The sequence below is a fragment of the Alligator mississippiensis genome, chromosome 4, assembly GCF_030867095.1.
Source record: "Alligator mississippiensis isolate rAllMis1 chromosome 4, rAllMis1, whole genome shotgun sequence".
NCBI classification, from domain to species: domain Eukaryota; kingdom Metazoa; phylum Chordata; order Crocodylia; family Alligatoridae; genus Alligator; species Alligator mississippiensis.
Window position 1 is genome coordinate 226,547,462 of NC_081827.1, and position 27,157 is coordinate 226,574,618.

The 27,157-nt window shown below is 42.1% G+C and overlaps 2 protein-coding genes and 1 long non-coding RNA gene across 6 annotated transcripts in view; 2 read left to right on the forward strand and 1 right to left on the reverse strand.

Annotated features, from left to right (window-relative positions):
• The window catches only part of STAM2 (signal transducing adaptor molecule 2), a 37,128-nt gene extending 18,192 nt beyond the window's left edge, over positions 1–18,936 (forward strand). For 2 of the 3 annotated variants that reach the window (XM_006260420.4, XM_006260419.4), the window contains 10 exons: positions 2,068–2,214; positions 3,533–3,605; positions 5,563–5,752; positions 6,997–7,091; positions 8,480–8,562; positions 8,762–8,849; positions 12,902–12,956; positions 13,706–13,859; positions 16,467–16,636; positions 16,897–18,936. In XM_006260420.4, coding sequence (XP_006260482.1) covers positions 2,068–2,214; positions 3,533–3,605; positions 5,563–5,752; positions 6,997–7,091; positions 8,480–8,562; positions 8,762–8,849; positions 12,902–12,956; positions 13,706–13,859; positions 16,467–16,636; positions 16,897–17,125 — 1,284 coding nt within the window. In that variant the 3' untranslated portion in view covers positions 17,126–18,936. The remainder of the gene's footprint in view (positions 1–2,067; positions 2,215–3,532; positions 3,606–5,562; positions 5,753–6,996; positions 7,092–8,479; positions 8,563–8,761; positions 8,850–12,901; positions 12,957–13,705; positions 13,860–16,466; positions 16,637–16,896) is intronic. The other variant, XM_014599523.3, reaches the window with a different exon arrangement.
• Positions 18,438–26,720, reverse strand: LOC109281406 (uncharacterized). Its single transcript, XR_002088045.2, has 3 exons — positions 26,649–26,720; positions 25,358–25,805; positions 18,438–22,304 (listed from the first exon to the last, which is right to left on the reverse strand). It is a non-coding gene; the product is annotated as an uncharacterized LOC109281406 (long non-coding RNA).
• Positions 25,798–27,157, forward strand: part of CACNB4 (calcium voltage-gated channel auxiliary subunit beta 4) — a 272,823-nt gene continuing 271,463 nt past the window's right edge. For both annotated transcript variants that reach the window (XR_009462116.1, XM_019480423.2), the window contains exons 1-2: positions 25,798–26,546; positions 26,689–26,772. Coding sequence is in view for 1 of the 2 variants with exons in the window: in XM_019480423.2 (XP_019335968.1) it covers positions 26,538–26,546; positions 26,689–26,772 (93 nt within the window). In the remaining variant the exon portion in view is untranslated. The remainder of the gene's footprint in view (positions 26,547–26,688; positions 26,773–27,157) is intronic.

Below are 27,157 nucleotides of genomic sequence, written 5' to 3' on the forward strand. Positions count from 1 at the left end.
GAAGTTTGGAATAGTGTTGCCGGCTGTGGCCATTTTCAAGAGACCCAGGCCAAACTGCAGAAGTGTGGCTAAGCAGAAGGTCCAAAGCCTGTTTCTGAGTGACTGTAGCATGAACGTTCGTAGATGTGACAACTAGCTTGGTCAGCAAAATAAGGGAGGCAACATGTCTAACTATATCAGTCATGAGTAGGGATCTGGGTTTTTCGTTTCCTATGGAAAAATGGAAAAAAATGCAGATTTTCCTTTGCAACTAAGAAAAACACTGATTTCTTATTTTAACGGAGAAACACACAGATTGTCCACTTCTGCAAAGAGCTCTCTGCAGGCAGGCAGAGCTCCAGCCTGTAAGGGGCTGTGGGGAGCAGGAGGAGGGTGGTCAGGCAGGGGGTGTCATGTGCATGTGTGTGCTCACACATGTTCATGGCCTCCAGGCAGCTTGCAGAGCAGCTCCCTCAGGTAAGTCTGGCAGGGAGGTTGGAGGAGACTGAGGCTGCTTTAGGGAAGGAGGGAGGGAGTTGGGCAGGGGCTGCTCCCCAGCTGGGCAGTGCATGGGGTCTGGGGCAGAATGTGTGACCCTAGGGCCCAGGTGGGGAGCAGGATGGGGCCATGGTTGGCTTGTTGGGGGCAGGAGGGTGCTGGCTTCCCACCACTGCATGCACTCTAGGGGAGGGCATGGGGGGGCATGTGCCCCCCAGATCTGTTCATGGGGTGGCAGGTGCGGGCTTGGGCTCCCCGTCCTGCTGCCCTCTCTCCCGGGCCTCCACGCTCCAGCGGGCAAAACCTGCCATGGCAGGGCAGAGTGGGGCCAGGCGGGGAAGTTTGTTGCTGCTGCTGGGAGCCCTGCGCTGCCCTGGCAAGGTGCCCCCTGCCCGCCCAGCAACAGCAAGGGTGACAACAGGGAGTTGTGGAGATAAGAAATCCTCCTAAGGATATAAATCCCAACTAATTGACACCTTCCAAGTCCGCAAGAGATCTGGTTTAGTCCAGTTTCAAAAGTTTCACTGAAACCAAGATGTTTAAATAAAAGCAATTAGAGGTCATTTACTAGAATAGTAGAATATAAATATTGGGTATAGGCTGTAGGGAAATTTGGAGAACTCAGCAAATTCAAGAAGACATGCTGGCAATCTGCATGCCACCCTCTTCCCACCTCTTGAGTCTCCCCAGCCTGTAGAGATGAGAATCTATGCAGTGCAGTCATGGGTAGCCAGATAGACTTTGGGGTAAATGTTTGGTTTTTGTGTTCTGAAGTGCAAACAAATAAAATGTCAGGCTGTAGACCTGTTTCTGGCTCTCTTATCAGTAGCTAACCTGCAAGGTTACATGCAATCTGGGTAACAGTGGTCAAGAGTGTGACTTTTTTGTATCTGTTCTTCAGATAAGGATGAATCTCTTTTGCATTGCAGCATTGTAGCTCAGGTGTACAGTCCCAGGATCCAACTTCAGCCTTTGTCAGGCAGTTTTCTTTGGAGGACTGTTAAAAATTGTGCTATAAATGGACCTAACGGACTAATAAAATGATGAGATTCCAGTAGTCGTAGGGAAGTATTTTCTATTTTCTTGTGCTGTAAAGTGGAAAATACGGTGTAGAACAGGAGTCAGTGGCATTTTGGAGCTTTTGTATGGAAGGGAGGGTGTTTTAATAAAGCTTTTACTCTGAGTTGAGGCCACTTCCATTCCCGCATGCATTGCAATATCCCAGCCTCCCCCCCCAACACGCACACTGAAGTGCTGCAGACCCCCCCCCCCCCCCCCCCGCTCAGCAGGTCGTAGGCTGTCACCCCCTGCTTTTTTTACTCAGTTGGATGGATAATCTTTTTGAATCTTGTTTTTGCTGGTATAGTGCCTGATTCTGATGGTAGTGTTGCACTGTTAGCTCTAGATCTAATCAAATGATCAATTTTGGGAAATAAATGCTCCTGCTTGAGAGAGAGAATTAAAAGCTTGTAGGAATGTTTGTAGTTAACTCTCTTAATTAAAAGTGTGTGATTGGCAAAATGTATATTGGTTTCTGCTCTTATATGTACAAGTATCCATCTTTATACATTTACCGTTATTTTGTTTTAGGCTCATCCAAAAGTGTGCGAAAAGCTTAAAGCTTTAATGGTGGAATGGTCAGAAGAATTTCAAAAAGATCCTCAATTTAGCTTAATAGCCGCAACTATTAAATCTCTTAAAGAAGAGGGAATAACTTTTCCTGCAGCTGGTTCTCAGGTAATGCACAGATTCAGTCCTGATGGAGAGCTGGCAGAAATACCTTTGTTCATGCTAGATTGTTAGCAGTGTGTTTATATTTTGCACGTGTGGGTAAGATGCTGACAAATGTATCGGATAAGGTATTTTGTTAATATTTAGAGGCGCAGGCTGTGAAACTAGTACAATTGTTTCATTGTGGGGGTTTTTGTTTTTGTGCTTTTGGTTGTGTTTTTTTTTTTGGTTTTCTGTTTTTCTTTCCCCTGCTTCCACACAGAATATAGACAGGGATTTTGGAGTGCTGCATACTAGCGATATGGGAACTGGAGAGCACATGTCTGACTATCCTAGAGCCAGCTGTAATGTGTTTTAGATTTTTTGAGATGGCAGTAGCTTGAATTTAAATACCCTGCCTGTTGTGCGTCTTCGCACAAGCACTGTAGGTGTTTGAATCGGAGTAATGGGGAAAAGGTAAATACCCCACTCATTAACTAATTCAAGGCTGTTCATCTTTGGGGCGGCTGGGGGGCCATGTGTTGCATGACCCCTCTCCCTGTCACATGGCCTTGAAGTTAAAAAATATGAGACAAAAGATGTACAGGAAAAGATTTAACATTGTAGAGCTTTTTGACTGAACATACACTGTTAAACCAGGCAACCAAATATATGTGGTGTCAACTGATTGCAATTTTACATTTTTATCTGGACATGTCCTCATTTCCGTTTACTTTGTGAGGTTTGTTAACTTTTTTATGTATTTGGAAAATAATACTTTTGTTTAGGGGATTAAAACCAGCATCATTTCTAGTGTCTAAAACTGAGCATTGTCTTTCTGGTATCCCAAGATCCCCTACCCTGTTCTGATGTCTGAAAGCTCCAAGAAAGTATCTCATGGTGTTGCAGAGATTGCTTGCTCTATTCCCTTTTAGCTTTTAAAGGTAGCAGGCAACTTTGTCCCTCACCCCCATTCTCCACACAGGTAGAGGGAGGGAGTGGCTCTCCTTCCTTTGGTCCAGTTCTCAACTATACTTCAGCTCCTGCTTAATGCGACTGGTGACCTTTGCTGTTGCTGTACATGGAGAGTGTCTTTGCAGTGGGAGAGGTTGAAGGATACCTTGAGAGAAAGGTGGACTGACTTCATCGGAGTCTACAGAACTATTCTTCTCTTTTTGGATGGGTGGGGATAATCTGGGATGGGCATAAAGGGCAATGGTTGGAAGAATAGTAATAAAATGAGACCCCATTTTGATTCTCCTGCCTCTTCTTGAAGTAAATAAAGCGTCATTTCCTTATTAAATGAAGAGGCCCATATTGAAACTTCTAATCAATATGTTTGCAGACTGTTCCAAGTGTTGCCAAGAATGGTGCATCATCATCGAGCAAAAACAAAGAAGATGAAGATATAGCCAAAGGTAAATTGTTAATCACTGTCTTGGTCAGAAACACTTGTAAGTATTCTATACGTGCTCTCATACATTTTGTTGTTTAAAATGTCAGGCACCCTTTTTGTTGTTTAACTATATAATTAAAAATGGTAAGAACTTAAAGTGATAAGGGAAGCCATATGTGGTGGTGGTGGTTGTTTCAAGCTTTGGATGGAGGTGGTGCTAAGAGGTATTGCATTCTTTTGCAGCCACTGGTGTGGCATGGATGATTTCTACTGTTCTCCTTATACAGCTCTTGATTTAGTCTCTTCTGACCCCTTTGCTGTCTCTTTCATCTCATTTCACTGCTTAAAAAGTTTAGTTTTTAAAACATACCCTCTCAGATTGAGTACAGTTACCTTCATTTGGATGTCACATTTAAGAATTTTTATACAGGATGTCTGATGATATCAGTAACACTGCTAGTCTTGGCATGAAAGCTATCTTAAATAGTGGTCTGAAATCCAGAAAATAATAAATATTTTCATTAGTAAAATGTATGTACAGGTAGTCCTCAGACTTACAATGCATTTGGTACCTGAAAATCCTATATTAAGTTGAAACACTGTAACTCAACCAATTTTCCCACAAGAACAATGTTATAAAATGGGTGATTGGTTCCTTTATGACACTTGATACAGCTGCATCCAGCTGGTAAGTCTGTTGTGGTGGAAGGGGCATGGGAGGTGGGGGCAGATCAACACCCCCACAGTGAAGGAGGGATTGGGGCTGGGACAGGGGCTGGGGCAAGCACTGCACAGCTGGGGCAGGGGGTGGGCCAGGACAAAGGTGCAGCGGGGGACTTGGCGTGGGGAGGGGCCTCCCACCACTGCATGCCGTTTGTCTGGGAGCTCCTGCCGCTGCTTCCGGGAGGGCACAGGGTCGGAGGGGGGTGTTTGCCTCCAGATCCGTGCGGGACAGCCGAGGCCAGGTCTGCACCATGCTGCGATCCAGGTGGGCAGCAGGGGCTATGAGTGGGCTACGGTGAATGTTCAGGTGGCTGCAACTCCCCCCCCCCCAAAAAAAATATTCCCCAATCCGAGGGCACGTCCTCCCCATGCCTTCTGACGATTGCCCAGCTGGGGCGGGGCGGGGGACAAAGGCGCAGCTTGCCCTGGGGGCGTGGGCAGGGTGGTGTGGTTCCCGCTGCTGTGTGCCACTTGTCCAGAGGCAGTGCAGCGTCTCTGTCCTGTGCCCTCACACCCCGCCCAGCTAGGCGAGCGGTGGCAGGTCATAGCCCCTGCTCCCAGCACTGCCACACCTGCCCAGAGTGCAGTGCGATGCAGCTCCAGCCGCGCCTGCCCGGTGCAGATCTGGGGGCACGTGCCCCCCTGTGCCCTTCTGGACAAGTGGTGGGAGCAGCGGCAGGAGCTGCCGGATGAGTGCTCCTGGACCAGCGTCATGCAGCAGCGGGAGCCGCCCCGCCAGACATGCTGCGCCTACTTCCCATGTCCACGCCTCCCCCCCCCGGGGCTGTGCTTGCCCCTGACCCAGCCCCAATTCCTCCTTCACTGTGGGGGCGTTGATCTGCCCCTCCCCTCACACCCCTTCCCTCCCTCCCCTTCCAGAATTACCAGCTGGATGCAGCTGTATCAAGTGTTGTAAAGTTGAAACCCATGTCAGAACCTCGTAACATGGTGTCAATTTATAAAGGTTGTAAGTGCTGTTTGTCGTAAATCGAAAAGTTGTAAGTCGAGGACTGCCTGTAATTACTTGTTCATGCCTATATCTTGTCTTCTGTACCCTCAAATTGGAGGGAAGAGCAGAGTCCCTGGACTTTCATGGGACATAATAACATCTAAGAATAAGGAATTTTAAGTTCAAAGTAGAACAGATCCATAGAACTTTATTTGTATCTCTTACTTTTTTTCTCTTCAGAAACTAAAATCATTTGTGCATGAAGGATAAAATGTACAGACTTCTTTTTTTATTTTCCTAATTGTAGCTATTGAATTATCTTTGCAAGAACAGAAGCAGCAGCAAATGGAAACTAAATCTTTATACCCATCTGCAGAAATTCAACAGAACAATCAGAAAATCTCAAGGAAGGTGCGAGCTCTGTATGACTTCGAAGCTGTGGAGGACAATGAGCTCACCTTTAAAAGTGGAGAAATTATTATTGTTTTGGATGACAGGTACAGTATGTTCAGATAAGGTGCTTTTATTTCTAACATGGGATGTTGGCTGTGGGTATCTAAATTCCTTTTTGTTAGTTAGTTGTCTACTGACTGTTTTCTTTCATCCATTCCTGACACTGTCTACTTTTGTGCCATCCTTTAAAATTGAAAGTTTCCAATTAATTGCCAAATACTGCACTTTTTCCTAGCTTATTTTCTGTAGGTTCAGTCCTATTATTCTGTGCATGGATCTCCCTTTGAAGTCACCAAGTATTCCATGTGCAGAGGGTGTGCTCGGACAGCCTACCCATATTCAAATTTTGTTCCTTGCCTGGTTTAGATCTGATTATTTTGGGTCTGTAAGTTACGTGCATTTAGAGATCGTTATTTTTTTTTAACCCTGCTATAAAACAGAATGGGTATGGACATGTGAGCAAAGTAAAGGTATGCGGGGTTTTACTGTGTGTCACCTGTTCTGTGGCAGCTGTTGGTGTGCATGCTCTTACCACATGGTAAATGAAAGCCAAAGTACAGTATTTTAGTCTCCTTTCATTGTAGGCTTTAGGTCTGATCCTGCGAAGTTCCTCTGAGTTGTCAATTACTGTGGCCATATACAGGTGTTCATTTGTAATGTTAAGCACTAAGCAGCGCTGCAAAGTGCTGTCCAGTGCGAGGAGCCGGTGGGGAACAGCTGGCAGCTGCTCCTCCCTTGTCCTACTGAACTACAGGAGGGGTCCACCATGTCTTTTCCAGGTTGAGGTGACCCCAGTCTTTGGAAGGAATAGCAGACTTTCCCTGCTATTTTACTTCTCCTGGTCTCCAGGAGTCAAGCAGAGGGGAAGTGCAGCAACTTCTTCCAGGTGGATGGGTTATTTTTCTCCCAGAATCACCACTTCTATTCCAGAAAAAACTGTATGAATACCTATATGTTTCTGGTTTTTACCGAGAGAACTCAGATTCCCATGGTAGAAATGTAACACTGTATGTGGCCTGTGTCAGTGCTAGAGATGCTCTCCTTTTTACAGCAAAACATCTTACTCCAGTAATAGCACTTGGATAGTTTTGGGACTAGGATTGCTGATGAGGTTCTGCTGAAATAGTGTTAATCATAAAATCCAGCATTAATATTGCCTGTAGTTTGCTAATCTTAATAACTGAGTGATGGAATAAAAACCCTCTCCTGTATAGAATCTAGTTGGGATTCTAACTTTATAAATACCAAGAGTGTTTTTTTTTTAACAGAACTGTTTTTAATTCCTCAGTGATACCAATTGGTGGAAAGGTGAAAATCATAGAGGAGTAGGACTTTTCCCATCTAATTTCGTAACCTCTAACTTAAACGTAGAACCTGAAACAGGTGAGTTATGTAGTAAAAAGAAGCGCACTACTTCAGAGAGAGGGGCATGTATAGTCACCAGCAGCAATGTGATTTGCCCAGGGTTGTGCCCTAAGGCAGGAAAAAAACCAACAGAATGAAATCCTAATTCCACTGAAGTCAGTGGAACTTCTACTGAGCTCTGTGGAGATAGGACTTTCATCCTTGACTTGTTCTGTTAAATCACCTTCATTTCTATAACAGAAAATTTCTTATGAAAAACAAACCTATATCTGAATTAGGAACCTAGCACCTAAAATGCTTTGATTATAGCTTGACAAGGTTATGTGGGTAGATGTGATAACTTTTATTAGACCAACTAAATAGTTGGAATTTTTAAAAAAAATTTTTTTTAAGCTTTTGGGCACAAACACCCTTCTTCAGGCATAAAGAGAGTTTGTTGGTGTTTGTATACTTTCCTGGGTAAAATAGAAACACAAACACCAACAGACTCTCCTTATGCCTGAAGGAAGGGTGTTTGTGCCCAAAATCTTGCAAAGAACATTTTTTTCCAGCTACTTGGTTGGTCTAATAAGGTTGTTTGGGTAGATGTGTGATATCTTTTGTCTGCCTTATGTTCTTAAACTAACACAGCTACAACCAGCAACCCTAACGTGTTGATTATAGCTTGAAAGCTGTTATGCTAATTTAACTTGGATGTAGTTATAGTTTGGTCAGTTCTTGCTTTTGTTACTGATTTTGTTTTCTTTACACTTCTGATTGAGGTTAATCTTAACATTTTAAATTCTACAAAAAAACTGGTGTTGTGGAAATGTAAGTTTTGTATCAGATACTGGAATAGAAAAATAGAGTATTTCCCTTGCTTGGGCCCCTGGTAATAGTTTTTTACTTTGGTTCCTGGAACTCTGGACTTAATCTTAATGCCTTAATCTCAGACAGATCATTTTAAGTTTGTTATATAATGCCTTGTTCCCTCTTCAAATACTGAAAGCATCACTTCGTAGGAAGTGTTCAGCTTTCCTAAATGCTCCTTGACCTGAAAATTTGATAGCAAGCAGTATTTAAATACAGTCTGTATGTACCAAATGATTCTCAACCAGGGTGCCACTATTCAGTGTGCAAATACTGGCACAGAATTCACAAGATAAACCCAGAGATTTTGAATAGGAGTCCATAGTGCCAGAAATGTTCCAATCTGTTGTAGTTTTTTTGAGTTCTTTGCGACAGAAAGATTGCTTTATTATTGTGAAAGTAAGAGCTGGCATTTTCTGAGGGGTACCTTGAGTGTAATGAGGTTGAAAACCACTGGTATAAACTATGTAGTATTTTTTTAGACTAGAACAACGTATTTTAGATTAAGATGGTAACAAAGCTGCAGAAAACAAAGTGACACTTTTGTCTTCATTTAGTGGCTGTGGATAAAACCTCTGTTACTGAAGATACAACAGAAGAAATTAAGAAAGCAGAACCTGAACCAGTTTATATAGATGAGGTATGCAGTCATTTTTAATGAGTGCAAATCATGGGGTATATTATATAAGTTTTATGCAAATATTCTTTCTGTACTGACGGAAAATACATGATGGAGAAAAAATTGTTTACTAACAAACAACCTTCGTTTTTTCATTTGAAAATGAAGTACTCTGTGCTATGCTTTAAGAATTATTTCTTATTTCCTGTCTGCTTTTCAGGATAAGATGGATAAAGCACTTCAGGTACTTCAGAGTATAGATCCTACAGATTCAAAGCCAGATTCTCCAGACCTTCTGGACTTGGAAGGTATTTTTGTGTAATATTAAATGAGCCAACTGTAATATTTAATTCCGTTACTCGTAGCAAGAGTACCATTATTTTCTATTTTCATTTCATTTGGTAGCTCTCTAACCTTTATGTAGAAAAGCAAATCTGCATTTGTATTGATAAAATAGTCAGAAACAGTTTGTTTCATAGTAGGAGACTTGGGCTTGAGTCTCAGTTTAATGCTGATTCATATTTTGGAATACAACCTGTAATTGTAAAGTAAAACTCTTACGTTGAGTGGTGAGAAGCTTAAGCTCCTAGTTAGGCCATAGACTACATTATTTTAGAAGACCTATTTGGCTTGAGAGTGCTACTTGCCCACGTCATTCAGAGTTACTTTAAAGATACTTTCTTTTCTCAGGAGGAAGAAGAATGCCTTAGTTTTGGTGTTTAAACCTTTAGTTTTAGAAATCAAGATTTTAAAAAAAGCAAAAGGTGATGTATCATCCTTTGTATTAACCTAAAGGACTTGGATAGAATAGTTTAAATAGAATAATGCTGTCGGAACTATTTTCGGCCAGTAGAAATTGAAGCCTTGTAGACATTCAGTTTCTCCTTGAGATAGTCACCACTCTCCCAGGAGAAGTGAGCATACAGATGTTCAGGCTTTTTCTCTCAGGATAAAAATGGCTGCTCCAAGAGAGAGAGAACTTGGGAATGACCAGGGTTGAATCACTCCTAGGATTGTTTTTTCTGGGAGAGCAATATTCTGGGAGAAAAGGTCTGTACATGCTGTAGCTTCTCTCAAAAGAGAATAGGGTCTTCCAGCATCTCCCCTCCCCCACCCTGTGAGACCGGTGTTTGCTGGACTCTGCTGCTTCAGCAGGGAGCAGAACACACCCTGTTCACAGTCCCCACATTGTGCTGCAGGGAAATGCAGGCTGACCATGGGCAGTCTGGATCTGCCAATCAGGGCTGCCCTATGCCCTGCTCCCATCTGACTAAGGAAGCCTGCAGAGCATGCTGGGATATGTGCACAGGTCCTCCCCTTGCTACACACTGTCAGCATTGCAAGCTCTTCATTCTTCAAGGCCTTTCTGGGTAAGAGTTTCTACCAGGAGAACAAACCTGGGAGAATTTTCCCACATTTGAATGTGTACATGTAGCCTGAATATACATCTGACATACATTTCTAGAATGAAGCAGGCTAGGATTAAGGAAGATCATAAGTATGAGAGACCTTTTTCACAGGACCTAGACCTGAACTATGGGATGTCTGTAAGAGATGAGAATGATTTGCAGTTGCAGTTTACAGTACTAAATGCATAACTTGGGGCCTGGTTTTCCCTCAGGATCACCTGTCAAGTTACGTATATGTGATTATATTGGCTATGGATAGAACTAACTTTGGCCATTTACAAATAGTCATGTCTTCTAATAATTTCTCAAATTCTTACTAGTAGAAAATTCATCTGGGAGCTGGAGAGTACACAAGTTCCAGCCCCTGGCTGAAGAGCTATATGGGCGAGCTTTCCAGCCAGGGGACACCACAGGGCTGCTCTCTTGGCCATCTTTGCCTTAAGGGGAGCCCACTACTTGAAAGGCTGTCCTCTACCATACCTGGGAAGGGGCAGGCTATCAGTAGACACCCCCTGGGTTTTAAAGGGCTTCATGTGCAGCCAAGATGGGCCTCACACAGGACTATTTAAAACCTGAGGCATGGGGAAGTAGGGCCAGAGACAGCTTTTGCCAACCCTGTGTCCTGGCTTTCCAGCCTTTTTAACTAGCTTTTAAACCCAGGTGGGTGGCACTTAAATCCCATGGGGCCATGAACTGAAGTGGGTATAGCTTTCTTGGCCACTGGGGTTTTGCAGCAGGGGAGGCATTTAAAGGCCAGAGGCTGGGAACGAAGCTTTTCAGTCTGGGAATCTCTTGTAGCCATGGCACATCTGTCTGCTGCCTCCCACATTCCTCCTGGTGGAGCTGGAGAGATGCAGGATGCAAGGACAATTTTCCCACAGCAGCAAGGCTGCCCAAACCCAGGCAGCCTTACAGTCACAGCATCTCTGACACTTGTCCTTGTACACCTTTGGTTCCACCAGGGAGGCATAGGGGTGCAAAGAGGGGATAGGGTGCAATTATGCTGTGGCTGCAAGGACCTACTCCCCTGTGGAACTGGAGGACTGCAGTGGGGGTGATCTTTTCTTGTAGTGGGAACGCTTGCAGGGCTCCAAGAGGATTCCTGCTGCAGGAGAATGGCCCCCTACTGCTGGTCTTTGAGAGGGAGGAGAAGGAAAGCAAAAGACTGGGATACTGGGTGTGTCTCTTTCCTGAAAGAAGCGTACAGGTGTTCAAGTTAGATCAGGAGGAAGTCTTCCTTATAAATAACCTATCTAACTTCTGGCATAAGAGTTATATTTCTTTTTCAGGAAAGCCCTTGAATGGGTGTATGCTCTCCTTTTAGTGCTGAGAGGCTTTTTTCTTGACACAAATTTGTATGTGGCCTTTAACTGCTACAAAAGGGGGGAAGGTAGACTTGAATTTTGAAGTGCATATCAACTGCTATGATATAACCTCTGGTACTGCAGTTATTACAAGTGAGCTAGATCACTGTCAAAGTTACCATCAATGAGAGTGAAGTTAGTTGCAATGATTTTACTGCAGTTGTGTTGCTACAGGGGCATGGAGACAAACTACATCATAACTGCTTGTATAGGTATCAGATGATGTGACACAATCTTACATCTGTTTAGTTTTACCGGGTTCTTCTTGTTTCTTTGTTTGTTTTAATCCTGTAGCAAATCAAGCTGTTTGTTCTCCCCTCCCCCTTTCCTTCCTGCATACTAGGAAGGAAAAAAATGCTGTATTTTTTTTAACGGGAATAGTTCAAAGTATGGTGATGGGGAATGTATAATTAAACTAGCAATCACCCTAAACACCAAAAAAGCTGTGATATACAGCCAAGCCCTCAGATACCACTGCATTTGTACTGAAGAGAACACCCGGGATTGCCACCTCACCAATCTTAAAAAGGCTTTCACCCAACAAGGACACTCCTCCAGAGAGGTAGATCGCGCATTTGAAAGAGCCACCTGGATACCATGTGAAGAACTGCTGCAGTACAGAAGAAAACCCCCCACAAATCACACACCGCTGGTTACGACATATCACCCCTCCCTTGAACCGGTACGGAAAATCCTCAAAAAATTGCAACCCATACTAGACAGAGATCCTATTCTTAAAAAGATCTTCCCAGAGCCACCCATCCTAGCCTTTAAACAAGCACTGAACCTCGCCAACCTTATCACCAGAAGCAAACTTCCTCAAGCCCAGAACACACCAAAAGGATCCAGACCGTGCCAGGACAAGAAATGCAAAACCTGTCAACACATCTCCACCACCTCCACTATTACTACACCCCACAACAGAGCCATCAGCTTCCCCGGGTTTTACAGCTGCACCTCCAGGAATGTGATATACCTCATCCAATGCACCAAATGCCCTGATGGAAAATATGTAGGAGAAACCAAACAACAACTGCGCACCAGAACGAATGCACACGGGAAATCCATCAAACACAGAAATACCCAATTACCGGTGGGGGCACATTTCTCACAGGAGGGCCACTGTCTCTCTAATCTCTCAGTCCTGATACTCAAGGGAGACTTACACAACACTTCCCAGAGACGAGCCTATGAAGTCCATTTCATCAACCTCCTGGATACTAGAGGTCATGGACTAAACATAGACATTGGATTTTTGATACATTATAATCTGCCTGGCAACTGACTCCCCAGCCCCTGGCTTGTTTACTTTTCATTCCATCCAGAAAGAGCACACACCAACTGCTGACATTTCCTTAGCTTGACGAAGGGTTTTTGAACCCGAAAGCTTGCTTAATAACTTTTCTCCAACTATTTGGGTTGGTCTAATAAAAGATATCAAATTCACCCAAGGAACCTTGTCTGCCTAATTAAACTAGATGCATTTTTGACACTGTCTTAAACCTCTGCAAAATACAGAAGTACTCAATTATAATATACACTTAAAGTTCTAATTGTCCAATACTTTTAACATTTTTGTCTTCGCAGATATCTGTCAACAGATGGGTCCTATGATAGATGAAAAGCTAGAAGAGATAGATAGGTGAGGCTTAATCTCTTACTGGTATTTGCAATCAAGGGTAAAACATTGCTATATATATTCTACTTGTGTTTTATTTTTTTGTGTGCAACTCAAGGGTGTGTGATTATAACATTTTTTTATACTTCTCTTTCACCTATACAAAGATCTTTCAGAATGAAAATTTGACAAGAACTTTTTTTACTCTTCTTTTTATTTAGGGTTTTTTAAATTTTATTTCAGTAGGGCCTGGAAGCCTCAACCAAGAACAGGGCCCCATTATGTATCGGTATGTAGTAAGAACTAATTTTTGCTCTAAACAACTTCCTGACTAAATATGCAGGGCTGTACAGTAGCTCTTATTCTCCAAGTAGCCATCAGTGATGTCCAGAATTGTTTGATCCTGATGTTTTTCAGTCAGTTGAAGACCTGTAAGTGATACGGGAACATTGTTAAAATATGGCAGTTTCTACCTGACTTAGGATTTCATGATGAATGGGGAAAAGGAAAAGGCAGCAAAAAAAAACAGATTGGGGGATGCTTTTTTTTTAGGTTTAGTGAACAATCCTCAACCTCTTCTCTGACTTGCCTCCTCCGGTTCTAATAGTCTGACCAATGGAATGGGTACTGGAAATGTTGGAAATACAAGTCAAGTGTTTCTTTTTTTTTCATTTTTCTTACCTAGCTAAGACTGTGTATTTTTTTTTTAAATGTATTTAATGTTAACTACTGTTAAATAAAGAAATATTTGAAAAAAAATTGTATTTAATCAGGAAACATTCAGAATTCTCTGAGTTGAATGTGAAAGTACTAGAAGCCTTGGAACTCTATAACAAGCTGATGAATGAAGCACCTTTGTATTCAGCCTATTCAAAACTCCATTCTCAAGCACAATATCCACCTACATCAGCTGGTGTTCCAGTGCAGGTCAGTGCCCCTTTTTGAATATTTTTCTAATATTCATTTTTCTTTTAAAAAGTTGATACGAAAGTATAAAGAGCAAGCTTTATTGCGAGCTTTAAAAACAGTCTGACACTTCCATCCAGTCCTTTATAGCAGGAGTGTCATTCACCCCTCCTTGAAGGTCAGATCTGGACAGGGGGGCTTTTCACAGGACGGATCTGGATGTGGTGGCAGTAGTGGGGCAAGCAGCAACGGAATCAGGGTTAAGCCTGCCATCACTTGCCTCCAACTGCCAACATGCGTCTCCAGCAGGTCTTCAGACGTTAGATTTTGGTGGTGGGCCCTGCCCGTGTTCACTCTGCCCCAAATTTCCAGCTCCTCGGGGAGTCCTGCAGGTTGGATTTGGCCTGCAGGCTGGACATTTCAAACCCATAGTTTTTTAGTGTTTAGAATAAAATATCTTAAATGCATTAGAATGAAACGAGTATCTTTCATAATTACATTCTAGTACCAAAGTGCAATTGTTAATCTTTGTTGTGCATTTAATAGGAAGATATTACGTTCAGAAGGTTGAAAGCTTTACTGCCACAGTTAACTAGTTTTTCAGTAGACATCACTCAGATAAAATGGTATTTTTAGAATCACGCATGTTTCAAAGGCGAAAAGTATGGATTCACTATGAGTTGTATGTTCTCCTTCAGTTCTAAAACGGAACGTTACTTTTATCTGTTTTCAGAGGCATGATTGAACTTTCTAATATTGTATGTGAATCATTAGGGCAGTGCACTTTTTCTAAATGTAATGAGAAATCTGAAGCAGGATTACAGTTTTTCTACACAAATAAGCATTAGGCATTAGTGGGTTAAATTAACAAAAGTGAATTGGAATGAGTTGTTGTGTGCCAAACATTCATTTATGAAAGCAAGAAAAGGAGAAAAGGCAGGCACTGTTTTCAAGGAAACACTTGGGAGGCAAAGTAGAATGAGTATTTTAGGTAGTTTTTCCTGAATGTTAATTGTTCAGTGTAGAAAGAATAGTTACCATAGCAACTGCCACATCAAAGAAGATGCACTTAACTATTATGCCATGCCTTGAACTATTGGAAATGAAAGCTTCATTATATTTGGGGGTGGAAGAATTCTGAGCACAAAGCCAACAGTAGTTTAATAATGCTACTCTTTTCCGAGATACTGTTCCTTTCTGCTGTGAAAACAAGTAAAATAGTGATAAGCACCATTGTTTTCTGCAAAGATGTATATTTCATGCATAGACTTCATTCCAAGGAGAATATGATTTGTACCATATGAATATGATGTTTTCCTGTATGTATTTGTTACGTTGCCTTACTCTAGATTTGTCCTGAATAGTGATGTATTTAAGGAAAACCCATCCTTTGTGTGGAATTACATACCTTTTCCTATGCAGTGACTATACACTAAATATCATTAAGATGGATGTGGTCACTTGCCAAACATTTAAGGAATTGTTACTTGTTTTTCTCTTATGTCAGATATAAGAGATGTAAAATTTTCCTGCCACATTCTTACATGACAGTAAGTTAGGATTGTGAGTTTTTGCATATCCTACTGTATTAATTTTTTTCTTCATGTTGTATGCTTGTTAAATTTGGTTTCTTCTTTTTTGTGATGCACTAAATTGCAAATATCTCTTAGGATGCATGTCCAAGAGAGATATAGTATAAATAAATATAGGGAGTGGGAGGATGGAGCAGTGACTTTTTTTGAAAGCTTTATATGTAAATTGTATGATATGAAATTGCTAAATGCAGGACAAGGTAAAAATAGAGCAAGAAGGCTGCCAAGAAAGGCAGAGATGACACAGATCAGGGCTGTCAGATATATGGCCCGCACTTTGTCAAGCCCACTGGACTATCTGTATGGCTGGGGATAGTAGCCTGCTGCAGAATCTGGGGCCCTTGGGCCCCAATAAGCATGGTGATCAGCAGCAGGAGGGGGAGTGAAAGCTGATGCAGTTCCGGTAGTCCTCCAGCCACTTCGCACGTCTGCACTGCTGCAACCCTACCTTCCTGGCTGCCAGACCCGCTGCGTGCCCCGTGCTGGAGCTGGAGCCACAACAGAGGCACAGAGCGTGCGGCAATTCTGGTTCTGGCCCCAACACTAGCACAGGGCATCCCTGGAACCTCTGCTGCGTGCTCTAGGTCAGAGATAACCCTGCTGCTTCAGAAACTGCCACTGCTTCCTTCTGCCTCAGGCTAGATCCAGTCCACAAGAAGCCCTGTGGTCCAGGGCACAAAGTGAGTTTGATACCCCTGATATAGGTTATATGCATAACACCTGAAGGAGCAGTCTACCATATTGTAGCTGTACTGTCTCCAAGGGAACGTCAGCTTGATCTTTCTCCAACAAAATCACTGATATGAGTAGTGATGATTTTTCTGTTTAAATCCTGTACTTCCTTAATAGGAAGAAAAGCCACACCTTTTAGTTTCTCACTTATTTAATTTTAAATTGAAAATGTTGCAGGCTTTACTGTCATACTTGTAGCGTGTAGAGCTATATGGAGGAAGTCTGAGCATTTACTTGACATATTTATATTGTGTGTTTATTATTAATCAATTCAGAAATGGTATGTATTCTATTTTATTTATAGCCCTATCCACTACAGCCACCTGGTGGGAACTACATGATTCAGGGTGTTCACCAAGTCACTCTTCCCCAAGGTTACAGTCTAGGACCCGATCAGATGGGCCAACTAAGGTCTCTGCCTCAGAGTTTAAACACTTCCGGAGCAACTCAGCCTGCTCAGACTGCATATATAAGGTAATGCTTTAGCAATATACTTGAATCTAAAGATTAATTTTCCCCAGTATATAGTTACGACTTTGTGTCTGGTGAGGCAAGGAGTGGGGAAGAAGAAGATTGGAATGAATATGAAAATACTGCTTTTTATTACTTTGGAAACATGCACATCCATTGTGCACCAACGTGATCATTATGAGCAAATTTATATATTAGTTACATTTTCAGTGTAGCTTGTTCCGATGAGATTTTTTTTCCTCTTCTTTTTTTCCCTCTTGTAGTGCTGGACCAGATTCTGTGTCGAACCCCACATATATGAACCAGAACTCTGGCCTTCAGTCAGCTACCAGTCAAGCTGCTTACACCCAGCAGATGGGAATGTCGGTGGATATGTCAGCTTACCAGAACACTACGTCTAGTTTGCCTCAAGGAACAGGCTACCCTATTGCAGTTTCCGCTCCTTCAGTTCTGCCGCCACAAACAAATTACCATCAACAGCCTCTCCTTTGAAAACAAACTAGGCTTATATTTCTGAAAGAGTTTCTAAATGTTGCTGAACCTAATGATTTATGACTGCCTGTCATTGATCTCAAAGTGTATTTTCAACAACCCAACTTGTGTTTATTATGCAAAGTAAAACATACTTTGTTTGACTTTTTTGTTCAGAATCGCCCTAGACATGATTTGAGCTAGATTAACTAACTAAAGTTTATTATTTCAAACCCAAAGTGAGTATCAATCAACTAAAACACTCCCTTCAATCTCTTGAAGCGTCACTTTCAAATCTAAAATTAAGTAATAGATTGTCCAAAAGAGAATTGATTCTTTTTTTCAGTATGTTTCTGAAAAATTGAGGTTGTTTTAAAATCTAGTTCTTTGTTGCTTTGTCTGTTACCCTTTTGCATTTTTTCCATCTCATTGACTTAGGGAAACCTTCATTTAGGTGGTGTTTTTTTATTTAGACGCGTTGTAGTCTTGTTTGCACCATTGTCAGCTCTACTGTGTGGATTGTATTACATACCCAGAACAATTGCATGGTAAAGCAAATGTGAACTCGAAGAGGTAATTGTTTTGAAGACATGGCAATGAGGACCACGTAAATACAAAAATGAAAAGTGTTAAGATTTTCTTCTATATTATAGCCAGACTGGATTTGGAGCTCTGGAGGTCTCCTCTTTCCTCCACCAGGTGTTGTTTTGTTAGGGAGCTGTTTCACTACTTCTCTATAGGAGTTTATACTTTAAGCATCAGATGTTTCAGAAGGGCAGGCAGGGGCAGCTGCAAACTGAAGCACTCTGTGGTTGCAAGTTACCTAGCCAGGAAACTGTGATCTCTCTCCTTTGTGGTGGTTTAGGAATGGGTAAGGAATAGGCACCAAAATGCTTGTATTGAGGGACTATGAAGGTCTGCTTTGTTTTCCTCTCAAATAATGGTAAGGTGGAGAAGACCCCCAGGAGCAGAATTATCTTTACAGACCAGGGAACTCTTGCTACCTTTGATTCCCCTCCTAACCCCAGCTGTCAGTCACTTGTCTGGAATAAATATCAATCTAGTAATGGAAAAGCTCTTACACCACTTGAAAACATTAGTTTAGACCGCTGTGTAAAAACAGGGGATGTGTTCTGGGTGGTGGAATTATATTTTCTTTATGCATAAAGAATAGGGTACATGTTGAAATGAAAAGGAACTGCTTTGTACTTGTGGAACTGTAGCATTCAGTAGATAAAAAATCTGAAGACATTTTCCTGCACTTTTTAATGGGTAGCTTTTGTAAAGGGTAGAAGAACTAGAAGAGTTGGATATTTTTTCACGAATACAGGACTTCTTTCCTTTTATTGTTTTTACTTTGGAAATCTGAACATCGCTCTCTTCCCACCTACTTAATCAGCTCAGTAATGTAATCATATTTATAAATATTTTAACTTTATGAATGGCTTATCTTTAGACTGAGGAAAATAATGGACGAAAGCACTTGGATAAAACCATCCGATTAAATGCATGGAATTGTTGAAAGCATTTCTGCATATGAATGTTATGGTGTATAATTTTTCTATCAAATGAAAACTATTACACTGTAGATCCTACTAGTGTTCTCCCAAAATAAAATGTACGCTCAATTCAGTGCCACCTCCATTTCTTGTACTGTTACTAAATTGATTCAGTAGTATGATTTTGTTCAATTGTGGCTTCATATTAGAACAAAGTGTTTGGTAATTGTTCTTTGAATGGTACAAATTCCAAGTGTGCATAACTTTTGCAAATTTTTTGGCATTTAATTTTCACTTGAAGCTGTTTAATAAAAACTACTTTAGTTGGCATCATATCCGTGTTTTGATAACACATTCCTTGATTCCTTTTTAAAAAAAATATCACAAATTCATTTGAAATGCTGATTTTTATTTTTTAAGGATTTCTAACCATTTGGAAATTCTTTATGCAAGGACTTGTTCTAGTAAAAAATATATTGAATCAAATTTAACCCTACTAACATTTATGTAGAATCAATCACATTTGTTAGTAAAATATACAGGTAAGTTTTTGTTTGATTTATAGGCTCTGATCCATCATAAATATTGTCCAGTATCTTAAATTGGGATGACAAGCATTGACCAGTTACTGGATTAATGTTTGATTCAAATTTAGTTCTTAATATAAATAGTGTATATACTCATTTGTCTGAGGATTTATGCACATTATGACATATACATTCACTCTATAAATAAACCTGAAATTTTATATTGCAGGATTTGGCATCCCGTCATTTCTTGTAAGCCTAATTCTTTGATGCATTTATGCAATTTGTAGATAGTGTAAAATATTTTGATTTTTGTCATTAAAATGGTGTATTTAGAGGGTTTGGTGTTAATGGGATCACTTTTTCTCTTCGTACTTCAAAACATTATCATATTTATTTTTAAGGCCTGATTGTAACTAAATATACTGCCAAAGGATCTATCTAACTTCGGATTTCTACATTAGGTTTATACCTACTGTTTTATACCGGGGTAAATAATAGAGAACGTCTGCTTTTTCAAATAAATCCTTAATGTTTAAAATAGAAAAACTATTCAACTTTATAATGAGAATTTTATTGTACTATTTGTTTTATTGATGTTGAAGATATTAATACAGGATAAGCTTTCTTCTAGTATGAGTTTTGGAAACCTAAGAAAAAACCCTGGAATAAGAAATGTCACTTTCGATTGACTGTTATGCACGGACATGCTTTATGAATGACTGTTTCCAAGAGCCTGCATTGACAAACATCTTGTCTGTTTTTAAACTATGGACATTGAAAAATAAAATCAGTAATGTAATTGTTAAAATTTTAAAAAACATGTTTTTGTTTATTTCATTAGGATTATATTTTCATATTCATAGTATCCTCTGGACTATTGTGATTCAGTGAAAAGTTGTCTTTTCAGCAAAAAGTGGTGGATATGATTTCAGCTCCATCCTTTGTTGGAACTGTGTTCTCCTATAAGAGCATTCTTCTTGTCTTATAGCTATGCATCTATACTAAAAAGTACAGCTCAGTAATGAAACACAAGCAGGATTGGTTTCTGTATATCTAGTGAGTAAAACTGAGTCTCTTATTTCTACACTTACTAGATTAATTGTACATGAAACAACACTACATTAACATATTTTTAGAAGATGAATATAGGAAGGGAAGAAAAGATATAGGCACAGTCTCAGTTGGTATAAACTGCCATAGTCTCATTCACTTCAATGGAATTATGACATCTTTCCCAGCTAATGATCTGCTCCCGTGGCATGGCATGTCTGAATGTGTTCTCTGATCTCACATTCCAAATTAAGCTCTCACTGCTTCTATTTTGTCTCACTTTAAATTGAAGGGTAGATATGTTTATCAAAGGTAAAATATACTGGAGGAGAGGGTGACTGCAGTTAATGGATAATGATGTTTTTTTGAATTTGCAGTACTAAAAATAGGGGATTTCTTCCATTGGAGTAACCATATGTTTGCACTGCCTTGTGTGAATAAAAGGAACTTGTTTTAATCTGTGCTAGTAGAGAGTTTTCTGTTTTAAAATTACTTACCAGAACTATGTAACTTGTGCCTCTTTGATTCACTCTATTGGTTTTTGTAAGCATATATAGCATAGCTATACATTGACAAAAATGTATACCTATGGATAGAGAGAGCTCTCTCTACAAAATGGATGTTAAATCCATGTTAGGATGAGGAGAATAATCAACAGTCTTATTTACAAAGGATGTTAATTTTTCATATATTGATAGTCCGCTATATATAACTATACCACACTTAATTTTTAAAATGTACAACCTGAAAAGACCCGAGTATCTTACTGTAACTAATGGAACATTGATTTAGAGCACTTCTGGTAACCATCTAACCAAAAGGAGATTGTTAGCTGAGACCAGAAGGGGAAAAGCCATTGTCATACATTTTAAAAAGTGAAGTCATAGGTCCAAAACACCTGAAATCAGTTCCTGTGATTCATTCTTAAACTGTGTCATTGTTTTGCATTATTTATGTTGAGTCACTTTAACTTTTATGGAATGGTGTGTAACTAGTTTTAGACCCATAGTTAAGTCTTGTAAAAGCCAGCATTTTCCAAACCTAATAGCAAAAGAACAGTTTTCAAAGATTTTTCATTTCAGAGAAAATCAACCTTTCAAACCATGTATTCTCGGTGAGATGACTAAAAACAGTGGAAGTGAATCATAGAGAAGAAGTAGGGCTGGAAGGGACAAGGTCATCTAGTCCACCCCCCTGCCTGAGGCAGGAAAGGTTGCCTTGCTTTATTCAGGGATTGAACCTACAACCTTGGTGGTGTTAGGGCTGTGCTCTAAACAAATGAGCTAATTGGTTATAAACTAATAAAATTTGAACAACTCCTTACTATCTTCATTTCCTGAACAACACATCAGTTGCATTACTGAGAGGATGCAACTGGGGCAGTGGCTTCAGGTGCTACCTTTGAGGAGGAGGAGGGGGAGGGTGCAAAAACAATCGCTGCCCAGGGTGCAGAGCTGCCCTGTTATGCTTATGAATAGACATGGGTGGGAAGTCAGCCAGCCAGAATCATATTAAGATTTAATTTAAGAATCCTTTTGTATTTAGATTAATTCAAAACATTTTAAACACTTAATTTTTAGACTTTGGGATTAATGCTATTCAGTTCTTGCTCATGTTTCTTTGATCTAGGAGTTAGGCTGCCTAATTTCATTCAAGGAATTCCATTATCTACTACTTGTGAGCTTAATGGATAAAACTGATCTGATGATACTTTTTTTTACCAGATATCTGTAGGGTATAAGTTTTTTTTGGCAAAAATTGGGAAACATTACAAGAGAGTCCCTCCCCCCTCAGCCTGCTGCACTTCTGGATATTATTCAAAATATAAAGTTAACAAAACTAGGGATGAAAACAATCTGCATCCTAGTCATATACGTGAAAATAATCTGTGCCTTAGTCATATAAAACATAAAGATAATCCCTACTGACTAAAAAGGTACTCTCCAAGGTGAAAAGACTGTGGAATGTTGTCTTGGTTTCTGTTTGACTTCGTTTAAACACTGATCCATTTGCCAGTTTTCTTCAATCAGGTATGAGAAATAGTCTTCCAGTGACTAATCTTTGTTAAAAATTCATATTGCCCATTGACTGGATGAAAGGTGGCAGGATTACGAGTTAAACCTGTAAATATAATTGAAACTGTCACATTTAACAGAAATATATTTCCAGATCTGCATGGAAGTAAACAGACTATTCTAACTTATCTGAGCTTAATTTGCACAAAGTGAACTATTTCAGCCAGGGGATCTTACAATACCTTCAGCTGTCTTGTGAAATATGAATTTTCATTTCCACCTAGGAGAAATTTTACAATCTTTGCATTTTCCTGTGCCTGAGGAAGGGTGAAAGTGCTGGAAAGCTTGCAAATGAACTTTTTTGTCTTTCTTTCTTTCTTTTTTTTTTTTTTTTTTTTGCAAATATAGTTGGTCTAATAAAAGATATTACCTCTACCACGAGTTCTGCTTCCAGATGTACAACACTTGTTTTTCTCTCCTTTCTCCCTGTCAGTTCTGATAAGACTATACAGCCAATAATGGCTTAGCTGGAGAAACCCATGCTTTTCAGCAGCATTACTATATGTGTAAATAATTGGTCTAGAAGCAAATAAGCTTGCATATATGTTTTCTTTTTTCACTTCTGTAGGAGGTGTTAATGTTCTTAAGCACATGAGTGGGAAGCAGGGAACCCAGGTCCTATTTTCAAGCCTTCCCTGGAATTCCTATGTAACTTTGAACAAACTGCTCAATCTCCATTTTGATTTTATTCCTCTGAAAATTTGAAATCATATTGCCGTATCTTAGATGTTTTAAGGTAATGTTCTTCAGTAGATGCATTGGAAGTGCTACGTAATATTACAACTGAGCATGTTTTAATTAGTTAGATTTTTGTTTCAAATCGGTTTGAGATTCAGTGGGTTACAGTGGGCTAATGGACTGGTGACAGTCTGGAGGCTCTGCATTCATACCTTAACCTATCCAAGCCTGAAATCAGAGTGTAGTGTAGTTAAGATCCAGATATTCATGCAAGAACAAAATGCTTTCAGATTCATGATTTAAAAAAAAAATGTTTTAGAAGAGAGCAAATTTCTATCAGTTACGTAAATAAATGGTGGTATGTCAAAATTAGGTGCAAATGAAACGTATCTACCTACGTTTAGTTTGACATTCTTAAATTGGATAAACCATCTGAAACGTATTCTCAAAGTGCACAGTGCAAGCTGATCAATCATTCTAATATTATAAAAGCCTAAGTCTGTCTGTCTGTAACACTTTATTAGCACTCTGACTGGCTGACAGAAACAGCTAATCAGAGTGCTCCAGGCATAGGGGAGAGTGCTGCCATGATTCGGAAGCTGTGCCAAGGACTGGACAGGGTGGGGGAGCCGATTGGCTCCCTGCAAGAGGCAGAACAGCAGCAGCATGGGGCATTAGGTGGCAGCACTCCATCCCAGCTTCCTCCCCTCTGCCCCCATCATTCTTGATGGGCAATTGGCTAGTATTATATAAGGATAAAGCATCAACTATTTGTTTATATTCGCTTTTAATTTGTAATTAGTTACAAGTAAATCTATCATCTACTTTGTAGCTTGGAGATGCATTCATATTAGTTTTTTTTCCCCCATCTGTCTTTCCATTGCATACACTATTCATGCTATACTCTTGGCTATAGGCCTTAATACTTCAGCCTGATGATGAAGTTTGTTAGAGCAGTGGTGCTCAACCTCTCGACCAAATCTGGCCCACAGGGGCCGTGTCATTAAGGGCTCCAGGGGGCCCTATGAGTCTAGAAATGTGGCAACAGGAGGAGGCTGGCAGTGTTAATTGCTGTGGCTTCCAGAACCATTGCAATTAACACTACTCCCACGCCACCAGGGACCAGATGACATAGTCCCATGTGTGGGTATTGCTTTGTGGCCATATCCAGGACACTGGCACCAGCCCTAAGCCATTCATTTGGTCCTTGGAGCCAGAAGATTGAGCACCATTGTTAGAATCTTAGTATCTCAGTTAATCTCTGTTCTTTCTTTACATCCAGGTGACATGCATCTTATTCAAGTTTATGCTTCACAGACACAACCATTACAGGCAAAGACAAAACTGCTCTGTATAAAGTGAAAAGGACTGACCCCCTCCCCCAGTGCCAAATTAAAAAGAAAATCTTAAACTAGAGGTGGCTCTGGGAGTTTGCATGCAGACACTTGATTGGTTAGGGCATGTAAATAAGACTAAAAGTCAGTGTTCAATAGAGAATGATGAATGGGAAGGAGTTACCCTAATACTGATTTACAGAGTTGTTGACAGTTAGGAATTCACGGTGGATTAAGTTCCAGTGATTGGAATTTGAGTGTTAACATGGTCGAGCATACTGAGGCTATTTGAAATACGATTCATTCCATTAAAGCATCCAGGGATTAACTTGAACCAGAAGATAGAATGATTTAGTAATGTCATCAGAAATTCAATCGCCAATAGTAGCCCTAGCGTATTGTCCTATTAATCTGCCTTGCATCCTATATGTAATTACAGAAAATTATGTTTTTTTAATGTTGCTGCCTATGTAGGTTCAATATGAATATTTCCTTTGTGTCCAATTTATTTGTGGTCACATCATCTGCTACTCACTCTTACTAACTTCTCCAGCTGCTCGTACTCCTGCCTCCAAAAACCAGAGGCAGTCATTTGTCCTACTAATTTTGAGTTTACTACCCAGTCTCACAGCAAGCAAGCCTCTTAAATGTAGCTGTGCTATGTAGTCAATTACCAGCATGCCTTTAAACAAGATGTTCCATTTTGGTTCTCTATACCAAACTGCATGTTCCCCATAAACTCAAATTACACAATATAGCATATTGCTTTTACTGCCTTGCAAAACTGACCTTCAAAGCCACAAGGTCATTGCAGTTCTATGGAGGGGCAGGCAAACTGGCCTGAGACAGCAAAATGTTTGGGGACTCTGAGCAACTGAAAAAAAAATGACAGAATTTTTATGTAGTGGTCATTAATGCCACAAAAGTGTTTACAGAATGATTTGAGCTTCTGAGTAGCTTCAGGAGCCCAGTGTCTTCACAAAGATGTCTGCTACTACTGTGCACTAGCTTTCATCTGAACCACCCAGATCCTCGCTTTTTGTTAGATGTGGGCCCTTCACAGCCCAGAGTACACACACAACCTTACCTATGTACAGGCAGGTCAGAGAGGTGCAATATCATCTAATGTGTGCAGGATCCAGCTGGGCTTCATTAGTGCTATTGTTGAATATATTGATGCTTTTTTTTTGCCAGTTGCAGCAATTCTGGGGCCCTTGCTGGTCAACTTGTCTGGAGCAAGAATGAGGATGCTGGTCAGACGCTGTTTCTTTCCCCAGGGCAGAGAGGTAACAAACACCACACAGCCACTTCTGTTTGTGACAGCCTCAGGACTAGCCCAGATCCAGGTGTCTTGCACCTCACCGTCTCGGCATGATTTGCACACAACTGTTTTCCTCCCGTAGCCCCCTTTTCACATAGAAAACTTGTATGCCAAAACTTCTCTCTGAACACAGCCTCCTGGAAACAGTGGCTTGGCTAGTCTCCTTCCTGCGCTATTCTGCAACACAAGGGAATTGCAGAAAGGGTCCAATGGCCTAGATTAAAAAAAAAAAAAAAAAAAGTGCTTTAAACATCACAGTGCCCTTCATGACTCAGAGAGAGGTTATCACGCAGCAGCCTTAACTCTTGCTGGGGAAAACGTTATCCCGGCTCCTCAAACGTGATGCCCCATTTTGCGCTGCCCCGGGCCCCTTCTGCTTCACCAAGGCGCGCTTGCCCGTAGTCTACATCACCGTCCTTCCCGCGGGCATCGGCCTGACCCGCCCTCGGAGCCAAGCGCGAGCTAATACAGAACCTGCAGCCAGGCTTTGAACACCGAGCTTTCAAAAAAAACCTTGATTTTTTTTCTTTCCCCTCCCTGCGCCCCACCCCCGGCCAGCTGCGCTGCGTGGGGGCCCTGCCCACCCCGGGCGGCTCGGACTCCTGCTCCTCCGCCTCGTGCCGCCCACCCCCACCACAGCCCCGGGGCCTCTCCACAACTCCCGCGGCCGCCCCGGCACCTGCGGGCAGGCGGGCGGGGCGGGCACCGCCTCCAGCCGCCCACGGCCCCTGCCCTCTCCTGGCTGCGCCCGGGGCCGGCGGGGAAACTTCCCGCTCCGCTCCCCCGAGACGCCCCGACCCGCCCTGCAGGTGCCTGAGCCGGCCCCGGCCCCCGTGGCAGGCAGGCGGGCAGGCGGGCGGGCGGAGGCAGCGCCCAGCTGTGCAGACTCCGCGCTGCAGGGACCGAGCCGCCGGCTGCATCGCGGGCTCCGCTGCTCCTCGCTCCGATGGCTGCGGTGGGTGCTGCGCGGGGCCGCGGGGGGCGAGGGCTCCCGTCCCCATCCCCGTCCCCGTCCCCTCGGGCGCGAGCTGCCCGCGCGCGGCCCTTGTGACTCGACCTCTTCCCCTCTCTCCCCCGTCCCCGCATGGCGGGCGCAGGTGACGCGAGGCACGGCCACCCGGCGCAGCCGGCTCAAGCGCTCCGACGGCAGCACCACGTCCACCAGCTTCATCCTCCGCCAGGTAGGGCCGGGCCGGGCCGGGCCGGGCGGGCGCGGTGCAGCGCGGCGGCGGGAGGCGGCGCACGTGTGTGGCCCGCCCGCTGCACCGCCGGGGCCCGAGGGGCTCGCGCCGCGCCGACCCCGGCCGGGCACTCGCGGGTGTCGCCGGGCCCGGGCACGTCGGGGCCGCGTGCGAGACCCCGCCGGGCTTCCTGCGCGGCTCGCCTCGGCTGGGGCTGGGGGGCCGCGTCGCGCGTGTCCGCGGAGCCCCGTGCAAAACGCCTCTCTCGCCCCGCACCCGCTCTGCCAAACAGCGGCACGTCTGACTGGGTCCCAAACCCAAGGGTTTAGAAATGGGCATCAAGAGGCTTTTGGTCTTTTATTGTTCTCTTCAGGAAAAAATAAAA